The 12,308-nt window shown below is 45.8% G+C and overlaps 1 protein-coding gene and 1 pseudogene across 2 annotated transcripts in view; one reads left to right on the top strand and one right to left on the bottom strand.

The window, feature by feature from the left end:
• LOC308163846 (leukotriene A-4 hydrolase-like) overlaps positions 1–1,985 on the top strand; it is a gene marked incomplete at its 5' end in the record, with an annotated part of 17,319 nt that extends 15,334 nt beyond the window's left edge. The window contains 4 exons of the mRNA XM_080538031.1: positions 287–382; positions 590–672; positions 1,041–1,145; positions 1,618–1,985. Coding sequence (XP_080394157.1) covers positions 287–382; positions 590–672; positions 1,041–1,145; positions 1,618–1,759 — 426 coding nt within the window. The 3' untranslated portion in view covers positions 1,760–1,985. The remainder of the gene's footprint in view (positions 1–286; positions 383–589; positions 673–1,040; positions 1,146–1,617) is intronic.
• A 4,364-nt stretch (positions 1,986–6,349) lies between these two features.
• Positions 6,350–11,789, bottom strand: LOC308163845 (annotated as a pseudogene). Its single transcript has 5 exons — positions 10,045–11,789; positions 8,261–9,496; positions 7,145–8,107; positions 6,687–6,991; positions 6,350–6,418 (listed from the first exon to the last, which is right to left on the bottom strand). The product of its transcript is annotated as an uncharacterized misc_RNA (transcript).
• Positions 11,790–12,308: the final 519 nt, after the last annotated feature.

Raw genomic sequence — 12,308 nt, 5'->3', positions numbered from 1 at the left:
CTCTGTCACTCTGTCATTCTGTCATACTGTCATTCTGTCACATACAGTGTCTGAAGTGCATGTAGTAGTGTGTAGTGTGTTAGTCTGCCCGTTTCTCTGTTTTTGTCCCTCTCTCTCTCTCTCTCTCTATCTCTCTCCCTCTCCCTATCTCTGTCTCACTCTCTCTGTCTGTCTGTCTGTCTGTCTCTCCCTCCCTCTCTCTCTGTCTGTCTCTCTCTCTCTCTCTCTCTCTCTCTCTCTCTCTCTCTCTCTCTCTCTCTCTCTCTCTCTCTCTCTCTCTCTCTAGGCTGAAGAGGGGGATCTGGGAGGTTTCAGTGAAGTGGATGTGAAGACTCTCTCCACCCACCAGCTCATTGAGTTCCTGTCTCTCCTCCTGCAGGAGGTAAGCACACCTGTCACTTACCTGGTCACCATGGCAACCTCACACACAGCCCCACATGACTGATGGTTGTTTAGGTTAATGTCGCCAGCCTCACCCAAGTGAAAGTTACGTTCAACAAAAAGAAAAGGAATGTTGGCGCCATGGTAACTGCTCAGCGTTCCGAAGCTGCCTTATGACTGTGTGTGTGTGTGACTCCTCCTTCTTCAGGAGCCCCTCCCCCTGACCCATATGAAGCGGATGCAGGAAGTGTACGACTTCAACGCCTTCAACAACTCTGAGATACGCTTCAGGTGAGTGACGCATGGACTCCACTGCAGCATGTCTGTCTCTCTGTAGCCTTCTCTCATTGGCTAGGAACACGACTCCTCCTCTCCTCCACTCACGTCCTTCTGAAAACCCCATCGGAGGAGAAGATCTAGGCTCCTCTCCTTACATATTGTTGAGTTCAGTTTAGTTCCTAACAACTGAGAAAAGGCTTCTATGTGTCTCATCACCTGTTGTGTGTCTCTCTCTCTCTCCCTCTCTTCCCCCTCTCTCTCTGTCTCTCTCTCTCTCTCTTCCCCCTCTCTCTCTGTCTCCCCCTCTCTCTATCTCTCTCTCTGTCTCTCTCTCTCTCTCTCTGTCCCTCCACTCCCTCTCTCTCCCCCTCCCCCCCCAGGTGGCTGCGGATGTGTGTCAAGTCCAAGTGGGAGGACATGGTTGCCATGGCACTGAAGATGGCGACAGACCAGGGCAGGATGAAGTTCACCCGGCCACTCTTCAGGTAACCGCCGGCAACGATATCTGGAATCTGGATTCATTGTTGTGTTATCTTGAACTGAATAAGACTGAACTTTTTTTTTTTTTAACCCGTATTCAGGTCTGTCTCATTGAGATAAAAATGCAATTCACCAACGATGACACACATACATCACAAACAAATTACAGACGCAGACACACTTACATTACAAACAAGTTACAACCATAACCATTCTGATTGGCAGACTAGAAAGTTGGGTCGGACTTTCAGGTACTGCCCTGAATTGGTTTAAGACCTATCTAGCGGACAGAAAGGATTGTGTCTCCATTGGAAATTATATCTGAGTGGATTGCAATAACTTGTGGTGCCGCTCAAGGATCAATCCTGGGACCTCTACTATTCAATCTTCACATGCTCCCGCTAGGTCAAATCTTCAACAACTCACTACTACTTCTGTATGACATATGTTAGTTTTTTTCTTCTTCCTGTGTGGCAGAGAGGTGTATAACTTTGAGAAGTATCGTGAGGAGGCGGTGAGGATCTTCCTGGCCCACCGTGCCTCCATGCACCCTGTGACGGCCAGCCTGGTGGCCAAAGACCTGAAGGTGGCCGACACCGGCAAGAGCACCGGCTTCTAACCAGAACCACCACCGGCCGGGTCCACACCACAGAGACACCACAGAGTCCACACCACCAGGGTCCCACACCACCAGGGTCCCACACCACCAGGGTCCACACCGGGCTGCTCTGAACCACCAGAGGAAGCCAGAGGAAATCTGACCCTTAATGACTCTCTGCCCTGCTAGGGGGAGGTACTCAGAAGTGGTCTCTTTATTTGTTTGTTTGTTTTAATGTCGAGGTATCCGTCTCAGGACAGAGGAGAGAACTCGTGATTCTTATGAAAAGGAACTTAAAAAAGGGTTTGTGACAGCTAGCTGAGTTCAGCACCAGGGCGTGTCTGTGCTGGTGTTCATCACAGTGTTTCCTCTATATGCATTTATTCGTGGCGGGCCGCCACTAATTGATTCAGACAGTCCACTTTGATTCAGGCTGCGCAGAAAGGCAGCGAGTTATTATGACCGGAGAACAGAAAAAAAGCAGATTGAAGCTAGATTTAGGCCGCTTCCAGACCAACATTTCGTTACGATTTAGGGCGTAGTTATTTACAATATGTTACAATGTTGCAATTAACCTCGTCGTTTGTGTTCGCACTGCAATCGAGACTGAATCGCTCTCAACAGGCGCGCGGCGCGAGGCGACGCGCTTTCAAAACAGTTTTGTGATTGGTCCGAATTTAGCAGGACATTTGGATTTCTCTTTTAGCCCGTCGCCGGTGCCTTTAATCCCGTATCCTAATCGAAAATGCAACATCATCAGCGACGACTGTGGGTTATTGCATTTACTGCTGTTCTCTGGTTCATGTTCTTATACCAGTGCTCAGTATAGAGTATTTTAAATGAACATTCGTAATGTATGTCTCTGATGTTCATGGTCAATTAAATCAGCCTATTTTGTGAAACAAATAATGTTCCCGCTAATGGGTTAACCGAGCATTCTCGCACCTAACGTGCAAGCACCTAGCTTCGAATTATTCATAGCAATAAGCGCGGGGCAAAAATAATCTATTGCCTCTAAAATCACCACGAACAGAACGGCGGAGGTACGGGTAAGCAGGTCTCATGTTGGTGTCCTCAAAGGTAAGAGTTGGTTTTCTTTAACTCAACTGATAGCATTACCTTGCTGTTGTTGTTTACCGAATGCTCCATCTGACTGTCACACTGTGATTTTACTTGTGTAAACAGTTAATGAGTAACGTTAGCCGGTTTTGTGCGTGTACTCTCATGTAGGCCTACTTCGTATTGATCTTTCTCTGTGTGTGTGTGTGTGTAATGCGCGTTCCGCATGTTCCGCTGCAGCTGTAGGATATATTGATATTTGATCACCTTCTATATAAAATCACCTGCTCGGCTTTAATGACTTAACCGCTATTTAAGAAATTATAATTGTTGCCACCCTCTAGTTTTTGGTGAAACTACGTCTTTGTTTTGAGCGCCAGTGCGCGTTTTATGCGCGTGCACGCGGAAAAAAATGCGCGCGAAAGACAACCGCTCCGCCACTAATGTGAAAAATCCTGGAGGAAACACTGCATCATGCTATGTTCAGCACCAGGGCGTGTCTGTGCTGGTGTTCATCATGCTGTTTCATCACTGCAGCCTTTCCCCCCAATGTAATTAAACACCTTGATGATGCTCCAGAGAGCAGGAGAATAACGCCTGTGTCCTTTGTCTTGTTTCTCATTAGGGGGGTATTCCATCAATGTCACTAAAAGAAAATCCAGGCTTATTTTGATGAATCTCACGAGCTCTTCTGCTTGTTTTGGTTAAAACTCGCTGCTGCATTTTGGACTATTGCACTTCCCCCCCCCCACATATTTCACGATGAGCAAATAACCATCTGGTTGTCATCAACTGCTGCAGACAGGGTCTGAGGCAGGAGTAGAAAGCCTTTCACCATCATAAATACACTTTTATGAACGTTATTTCCATTCCATTTCACGTAAGGACATATTATGATGAATGCATGTGTCATTAACTAGTTACATCATCAGTGTACCGCACATAGCTTGCTGTCGTTTATTGTAAACAAGTGCTCCTGAATATTCTTCCGAGGCCTGCCCTGTGCTGGTTCGACGCAATGACACACATCATTCCAGTCAGACATGGAGGTTTACTCCACCTACATTTGAGGCATGGGTTTGGTCGTCCCATTTCCCAGTCCCAGGCTATAGCCTACACAAATAACTATATTTGGCATGGACACTTATATTTCACCATCACCGCCAGCACCCGGAACAAGGATGTCCTCCCTCTCTCTCTCTCTCTCTCTCTCTCTCTCTCTCTCTGTCTCTCTCTGTCTCTCTGTCTCTCTCTCTCTCTCTCTCTCTCTCTCTCTGTCTCTCTCTGTCTCTCTCTCTCTCTCTCTCTGTCTCTCTCTCTCTGTCTCTCTCTGTCTCTCTCTCTGTCTCTCTCTGTCTCTCTCTCTCTCTGTCTCTCTCTCTCTCTCTCTCTCTCTCTCTCTCTGAGGTGCGACAATGAACTACACACATTCTATTACACATGTATTTCCCTAGCCTTGCCCGTCAATCACTTGTTTTACAAAATAGGTTACAATACGCATATTCTGTATGAACGTTATATATAATGTCAGCTACAGTTCTGCGCTATTGTAAACAATTACATTCATTCGTTAGTAGCGGACAAGCGAAATAACAGCCTCCCACTCCGCCTAAAATCGTTCTCAGTAATTACATTTACATTCTATTCAACGCCCATAGTGTTCTTACCCATTCCTGTTTTTATTGTCGTGTCTTTTTTTGTGTCTCACTGGTTGTAAAGGAATATTGTCCGTCATTCCTGCAGCCCCCGTTGACGCTTGGCGAAATCCACCCCGCTGTCTGTCAGTGGCTGCTTTGGACTGGCTGGCGTTGGCCTCTCTATTGTGCCTTATCAGTGCTGATGCTATGTCACTTCATCAAACAAGATAGATTTGGAGTGCAATTAAGTAAGATGTAGTTCTAATAAGTGTTTTTTTATTGATCCTAGAGTGCTTTAGACGTATTTTGACTTAATTGATAAGGAGACATGCCTATGAGCACCTGCCCCACCTCTCCCAGCCTGCAAGATGTCACATTTAAAAACCATAAGCTATAGATCTTGGATCAATGACATGTTCCTCCCTAAAAAAACCTACCTCCATGTTTTTGATACCTGGTTATCATTGTTTTGCCTACCCAACTGTTTTAGTGGTGTTCGATAAATACATCCAAGACCAATATTTCATTATTTTGACCTCAATGTATTTGGTCACTAGTTGAGACTGTAATTATTAGATTTGATTGTGGGATAGACAATGTGACCAGAAGGCACACAGTTTTAGTTGAAGATGCAAATTGATTTGGTTGAGGATGCAAATTGATTGTACAGCGAACATTGTAATAGAGTGTATTCCATTGCTGGGACACATGAGATCAGCAACTACTCCAAGAAAGTCATTTGAAGGAGACTCGATGGAAATCAGTTGTCCCATATGCAAATTAAAGTAAAGCAGCAAGAACTCACCCAGTCCTATTCTTTTGTCCTGAGTACGTTTGGATACAACACTCCTAAAGCAGCCAAAGTAATTCACTTTGAAATAATATATTAATATTATTATGGCGATGTCAGACATTTTCGAGAGCAGCAATTCTAGTAGTGGTAGAAAAACTGAGGAAACAATGTTAGAAAGGTCACCCTGATTTTTATTTGTCAAAAGACCAGAACGTAACATTTAGATGAAGGAAACAAATGAAAAAGAACAAAGAGGACATTCACATTGTAAACAAGCCTAACTGGCTCAACAGTTCTTGAATTGTAGAGACAACCTCAAAGCAGTTCTGACATGGTTTGCTCTTTTTAAAAAGAGCGCCTCAGAGAATCTTCCAATCATTTTGAATGATCAAAAAACTTCCCTCTGAGGCAACATGCCAACAACATTCACCATTACAAAACTGTACAATTTTATAAAAAAGTCATGTCACACAATTAGGAGAACAGTAGGTCAGTCATGTACAGAGGAAAAAGGATAAACAACAGTGTGGTTATCATAAACACTAAAACAATTGTGTCTATTATATCGACCATACCCTGAAGCTTTTCTAATGCTAGACAAAATCCTTCAAAGTATGTGTCATCAGGGAGACATTCTGAATTTTAAAGCAGTTTCAAGTAAGCCATACATTCAACTTCTGGATACAAGACTAAAAGGATTCACACAAAAATACCCGCATATTAGGAAAATAACAAAACAGTTAATACAACTACAGTAGTTATATCAAGTTATAATAAATAAAAAAACTACGAGAACATTTATTTAAGGGGTGAGTTATTCAAAGGATAGCAAAAGTATGAGCTGCACCATTATATCCACTGAGAGTTCTACGCTTGAAAAGTATTGATTGTGCCCGATAAAGAGCAAGTGGCTAGTACCAACAGTGCTCCAATGAACATTCAATCTGTACATTGCAGTGAACAAACAATAAGCAAAAAACAGCCTTCTATTTTCAAACTAATTCACTGCAATTGTTCCCTCCTCCATGAAATGTGGGAATTGGGATTTCGGCCCGCTCGCTGAGCCGTTCTTCTCCATTTCGGCCATGGTGGCAGGCAGGCCAGAGTGGGACCTGTCCATCTTCATAACCCCAAGGAGAGACGCTGGCCACGCCTTGCTGAGCTGTTCCGCATATGAGCTCCAACATGAGACTAGAAAAAAAAACACCACATATTCAAACTTTCATCAGGAATAGAAATGGCTTGTTTACGAAATCATGCACTAAAAGTGAATGTTGACTTACAAGCAATAGCAAAAACACATACTGTACATCACATGGAAGGACCATAGTCCATTATTAAATTCTACTACTAATTAAAAAGTATTTTTAATGCTTATTTTTTTACATCAGCCACATAACGGGAAACAATGCATCCAGGCTAGACAATAATAGTTTCCCTCTATGATATTCTGCTTTACCTTGAGGTTTCCCTTGGTGGTGAAGGCCCTGCCACAGATGGTGCAGACAAAGGGCTTCTCCCCTGTGTGAGTGCGCTCATGGATCTGCAGGGCACTAGGAGAGGAGAAGTTCTTGCCACAAGTATTACACAGGTGCTGCTTGGTGGATCTGCGCTGTGCACTGGAGCTAGGGGGCTGTCCTCCCATCCCCTGGGCCATCTGGGAGCTATAAAGGCCATGGGCACCCAGGGGGCTCTCTGAAGGAATCTGCATTTCCAGCTTGACCAGACTCGGGGGGACCCTCATGAAAGGCATATGGCTGGGAGCTGTTGAGGGGGGAATTTATTTTATTATTATTTTTTTGTACAATATTCCAAATGAATAATCAAACTCAATTCACCTAGCCATGAGGCGATTTCAATAATGTTTTATGTAATGCGTTTGTAATTTAGATTAATTAAAAAAGGTTACACACTCACAATATTTGCCATTGGTGAAAGGCAGGCCAGGTTCTTCTTTGATTAATCTTGGGGTGAAACTGGGTGCAGTCAAGTCCAGAGCTCCGCTAGACTCATTGGCATCCTGGCTGCCACAGTCAGAATCTGGTCTTTGCCCATTCCGGGCAAAATCCTCATGCATGGCAGACAGAGGAGACTTGGACTGATTGCTGCCTATGTGACTGTTCACTGGGGAGGAGGAGTGAAAGGACAGAGTGTCGGAGATTGCTGGACTGCGGTCATTCTGGTAATCCTGCTCCCCAGGTGCAGAGGGGGACTTCTTGGGTGCTCCGTCACTTTCTGAAGCTGTGCTGGTCTGGCGCTGCAGGTTGAGGGCTGATGCGAGGTTCTTCATGTGGTTTTCTAGAGCAGCAATACCAGAGAACATGGTGGGGGGAGCTTGGTTCTGCTGCTGCTCTTCAGAGGCAGATAGTGGGAGAGAATCTGATGTGTCACTTGGCTTCTCCTGGGCATCTAGTTCAGTGTCTTGATCTTCCATGCTCTCATCAAAATCGTTGGCCTCCATGGACTTCTCGTCAGGCAGAGAAGAGTCCATCTCCTCAGAGGCTTCATACTGGCTCTCTGGAAGAGGGGTGTTGGGGATCTGACCACCCATGTGCATGCGGTAATGCATCCTGAGGGAGCATTGGCAGCTGAGCACTCTGTGGCAGAGGTAGCACTCGTTGGGGTCATTGGTCCTCTTCTCCAGCCCATCCACCATCTGCTGTAGCTTAGCAGTTTCTGAGTTACCATTCATGTGATGGAGCGCTCCCATCAGGTCTTTGGGCTCCTGGTTCTGTTCCGACCCCATGGGCTGCCCTCCCATCCCCTGGGCCATCTGGGAGCTATACAGGCCATGGGCACCCAGGGGGCTCTCTGGAGGAATCTGCATTTCCAGCTTGACCAGACTCGGGGGGACCCTCATGAAAGGCATATGGCTGGGAGCTGTTGAGGGGGGAATTTATTTTATTATTATTTCTTTGTACAATATTCCAAATGAATAATCAAACTCAATTCACCTAGCCATGAGGCGATTTCAATAATGTTTTATGTAATGCGTTTGTAATTTAGATTAATTAAAAAAGGTTACACACTCACAATATTTGCCATTGGTGAAAGGCAGGCCAGGTTCTTCTTTGATTAATCTTGGGGTGAAACTGGGTGCAGTCAAGTCCAGAGCTCCGCTAGACTCATTGGCATCCTGGCTGCCACAGTCAGAATCTGGTCTTTGCCCATTCCGGGCAAAATCCTCATGCATGGCAGACAGAGGAGACTTGGACTGATTGCTGCCTATGTGACTGTTCACTGGGGAGGAGGAGTGAAAGGACAGAGTGTCGGAGATTGCTGGACTGCGGTCATTCTGGTAATCCTGCTCCCCAGGTGCAGAGGGGGACTTCTTGGGTGCTCCGTCACTTTCTGAAGCTGTGCTGGTCTGGCGCTGCAGGTTGAGGGCTGATGCGAGGTTCTTCATGTGGTTTTCTAGAGCAGCAATACCAGAGAACATGGTGGGGGGAGCTTGGTTCTGCTGCTGCTCTTCAGAGGCAGATAGTGGGAGAGAATCTGATGTGTCACTTGGCTTCTCCTGGGCATCTAGTTCAGTGTCTTGATCTTCCATGCTCTCATCAAAATCGTTGGCCTCCATGGACTTCTCGTCAGGCAGAGAAGAGTCCATCTCCTCAGAGGCTTCATACTGGCTCTCTGGAAGAGGGGTGTTGGGGATCTGACCACCCATGTGCATGCGGTAATGCATCCTGAGGGAGCATTGGCAGCTGAGCACTCTGTGTCTCTTATAATCTTTGATGAATCTAATCAATTGGGTGAAACTGGGTGCAGTCAAGTCCAGAGCTCCGCTAGACTCCTTGGCATCCTGGCTGCCACAGTCAGAATCTGGTCTTTGCCCATTCCGGGCAAAATCCTCATGCATGGCAGACAGAGGAGACTTGGACTGATTGCTGCCTATGTGACTGTTCACTGGGGAGGAGGAGTGGAAACCTGGGATGGGGAGGGTAGGCATTGGCTTCAAATCTACCATGTTGGATTCTTCTATGGGCATGGACATGCCATAGGGGATGCCGCTGCTGGTGGGAATGTTGTCGAGGTGCTCTGGCACAGGGTGTGGGTTCATCCTGTAGGGTGTTGGTAGGGTAGGGTAGGGTGCTGCTGCGGCAGAGAGCTGCTGAGAGAGGTGACTTTTAGTGCAGTTGTTCTGATGTTCAAGCAACTCTGTCTCATTGAAGAATTCTGCACAACATTTGTTGCAAACCCTGGTCTCATCCATCCTGAACCTTTTCATCTCATTCCCATCCTCTTCAGTTTGACCATCTTGTAGAATCCCTGATGAAAAAAACAAACAGGGAAATATGAGGTTAACGTCACAACTCAATTTCTAAACAAACGAAGTCCCTACCTAATCATTTAAAATCAAACTTCTCAACCTAGACATTACAAACAAACTCTCCAATAAAGAATTATTCAATTAAAAAACATAAATGGATAAGACCTCAAAAAGTATCACTGTACATAACAAAATATTGTGGGTATTTCTAATATAGCAGTTTTCAATCAAGTCTATAGCCTCTCCTGTGGAAAATGTGGCATATATATTTACACACACACACGTAAAATATACTCAACAACAAATAATGGTGACTGAAAAAGGGTTTGTTGCTTTAGTTCAAAGGTTCTGTATGGTTTTGGCTCGGGGGGACCCTCATGAAAGGCATATGGCTGGGAGCTGTTGAGGGGGGAATTTATTTTATTATTATTTTTTTGTACAATATTCCAAATGAATAATCAAACTCAATTCACCTAGCCATGAGGCGATTTCAATAATGTTTTATGTAATGCGTTTGTAGATTAATTAAAAAGGGTTACACACTCACAATATTCGCCATTGGTGAAAGGCAGGCCAGGTTCTTCTTTGATTAATCTAATCAATTGGGTGAAACTGGGTGCAGTCAAGTCCAGAGCTCCGCTAGACTCATTGGCATCCTGGCTGCCACAGTCAGAATCTGGTCTTTGCCCATTCCGGGCAAAATCCTCATGCATGGCAGACAGAGGAGACTTGGACTGATTGCTGCCTATGTGACTGTTCACTGGGGAGGAGGAGTGAAAGGACAGAGTGTCGGAGATTGCTGGACTGCGGTCGTTCTGGTAATCCTGCTCCCCAGGTGCAGAGGGGGACTTCTTGGGTGCTCCGTCACTTTCTGAAGCTGTGCTGGTCTGGCGCTGCAGGTCGAGGGCTGATGCGAGGTTCTTCATGTGGTTTTCTAGAGCAGCAATACCAGAGAACATGGTGGGGGGAGCTTGGTTCTGCTGCTGCTCTTCAGAGGCAGATAGTGGGAGAGAATCTGATGTGTCACTTGGCTTCTCCTGGGCATCTAGTTCAGTGTCTTGATCTTCCATGCTCTCATCAAAATCGTTGGCCTCCATGGACTTCTCGTCAGGCAGAGAAGAGTCCATCTCCTCAGAGGCTTCATACTGGCTCTCTGGAAGAGGGGTGTTGGGGATCTGACCACCCATGTGCATGCGGTAATGCATCCTGAGGGAGCATTGGCAGCTGAGCACTCTGTGGCAGAGGTAGCACTCGTTGGGGTCATTGGTCCTCTTCTCCAGCCCATCCACCATCTGCTGTAGCTTAGCAGTTTCTGAGTTACCATTCATGTGATGGAGCGCTCCCATCAGGTCTTTGGGCTCCTGGTTCTGTTCCGACCCCATCTCATGGTTAAACATGTTTGAGGAGATGGATGCACCACTGTTTCCTGATGATGAGGGCCCATGGGAGAACGAGTCCCCCCCAAAGCCATCGTATGAAGGTTTGAAGCCCTGCTGCGGTGATGGTTGGAAACCTGGGATGGGGAGGGTAGGCATTGGCTTCATGTCTACCATGTTGGATTCTTCTATGGGCATGGACATGCCATAGGGGATGCCGCTGCTGGTGGGAATGTTGTCGAGGTGCTCTGGCACAGGGTGTGGGTTCATCCTGAACTTCTTCAACGGGTTCTTCTGGTGCCTCTGGAAATGCACTTTGAGATGTGCCTTGGTCGTAAAGCGATTTCCACAGATGTTACATTTAAAGGGCCTCTCGCCAGTGTGGGAGCGTAAGTGGATCTGGAGGGCGCTGTCACAGCCACAGGTTTTCCCACAGTACTTACACTTGTGCTTGTACATGTTGTCACCAGACATGTTTTTTGAGTCTGGCATCATGTTGGGGATCTTACTCTTCACTTTTTTCAAAGGATCCACCCCTGATGGAAGACCAGTGAAGGGGCTTTGGAATGCCATGGTCCCTGGGGACTGAGGCAGTAATGCTGGGAGGCGGCTAGCCAGCTCTGGGAGTCCCTTTAACATGTCTCCTTCAGAGGGCATGGACCCCAGACTTCCAGTCATAGAGTTGGGGATGCCATTGGGGTGAGGTCGTTTACCCTGTTTCATGGTCTCCATAGAGAGGCTCTGACTGCCCGTCCTTTTCCTAATGAGGGCTGCTGCGGCAGAGAGCTGCTGAGAGGTGAGCACTTAGGGGGTCCACAGCAGCCGATATGGCAGAGTGGAGATTCTGATGTTCAAGAAACTCTGTCTCATTGAAGAATTCTGCACAACATTTGTTGCAAACCCTGGTCTCATCCATCCTGAACCTTTTCATCTCATTCCCATCCTCTTCAGTTTGACCATCTTGTAGAATCCCTGATGAAAAAAAACTAACAGGGAAATATGAGGTTAACGTCACAACTCAATTTCTAAACAAACGAAGTCCCTACCTAATCATTTAAAATCAAACTTCTCAACCTAGACATTACAAACAAACTCTCCAATAAAGAATTATTCAATTAAAAAACATAAATGGATAAGACCTCAAAAAGAATCACTGTACATAACAAAATATTGTGGGTATTTCTAATATAGCAGTTTTCAATCAAGTCTATAGCCTCTCCTGTGGAAAATGTGGCATATATATTTACACACACACGTAAAATATACTCAACAACAAATAATGGTGACTGAAAAAGGGTTTGTTGCTTTAGTTCAAAGGTTCTGTATGGTTTTGGCTAGTGCAACCAGAGCCAGCAGATGGCATCATCATCATCATCATCTCTAATTTGAGACAAACACTACAGGGGCAACGCTTAATCCAGTAAAATACACATGA

This window comes from Nansenia antarctica (assembly GCF_963989245.1).
Source record: "Nansenia antarctica genome assembly, chromosome: 8".
NCBI lineage: Eukaryota > Metazoa > Chordata > Actinopteri > Argentiniformes > Microstomatidae > Nansenia > Nansenia antarctica.
Note: the sequence above shows the minus strand (reverse complement) of the source record. Positions and strands in the feature narration are given on the sequence as shown.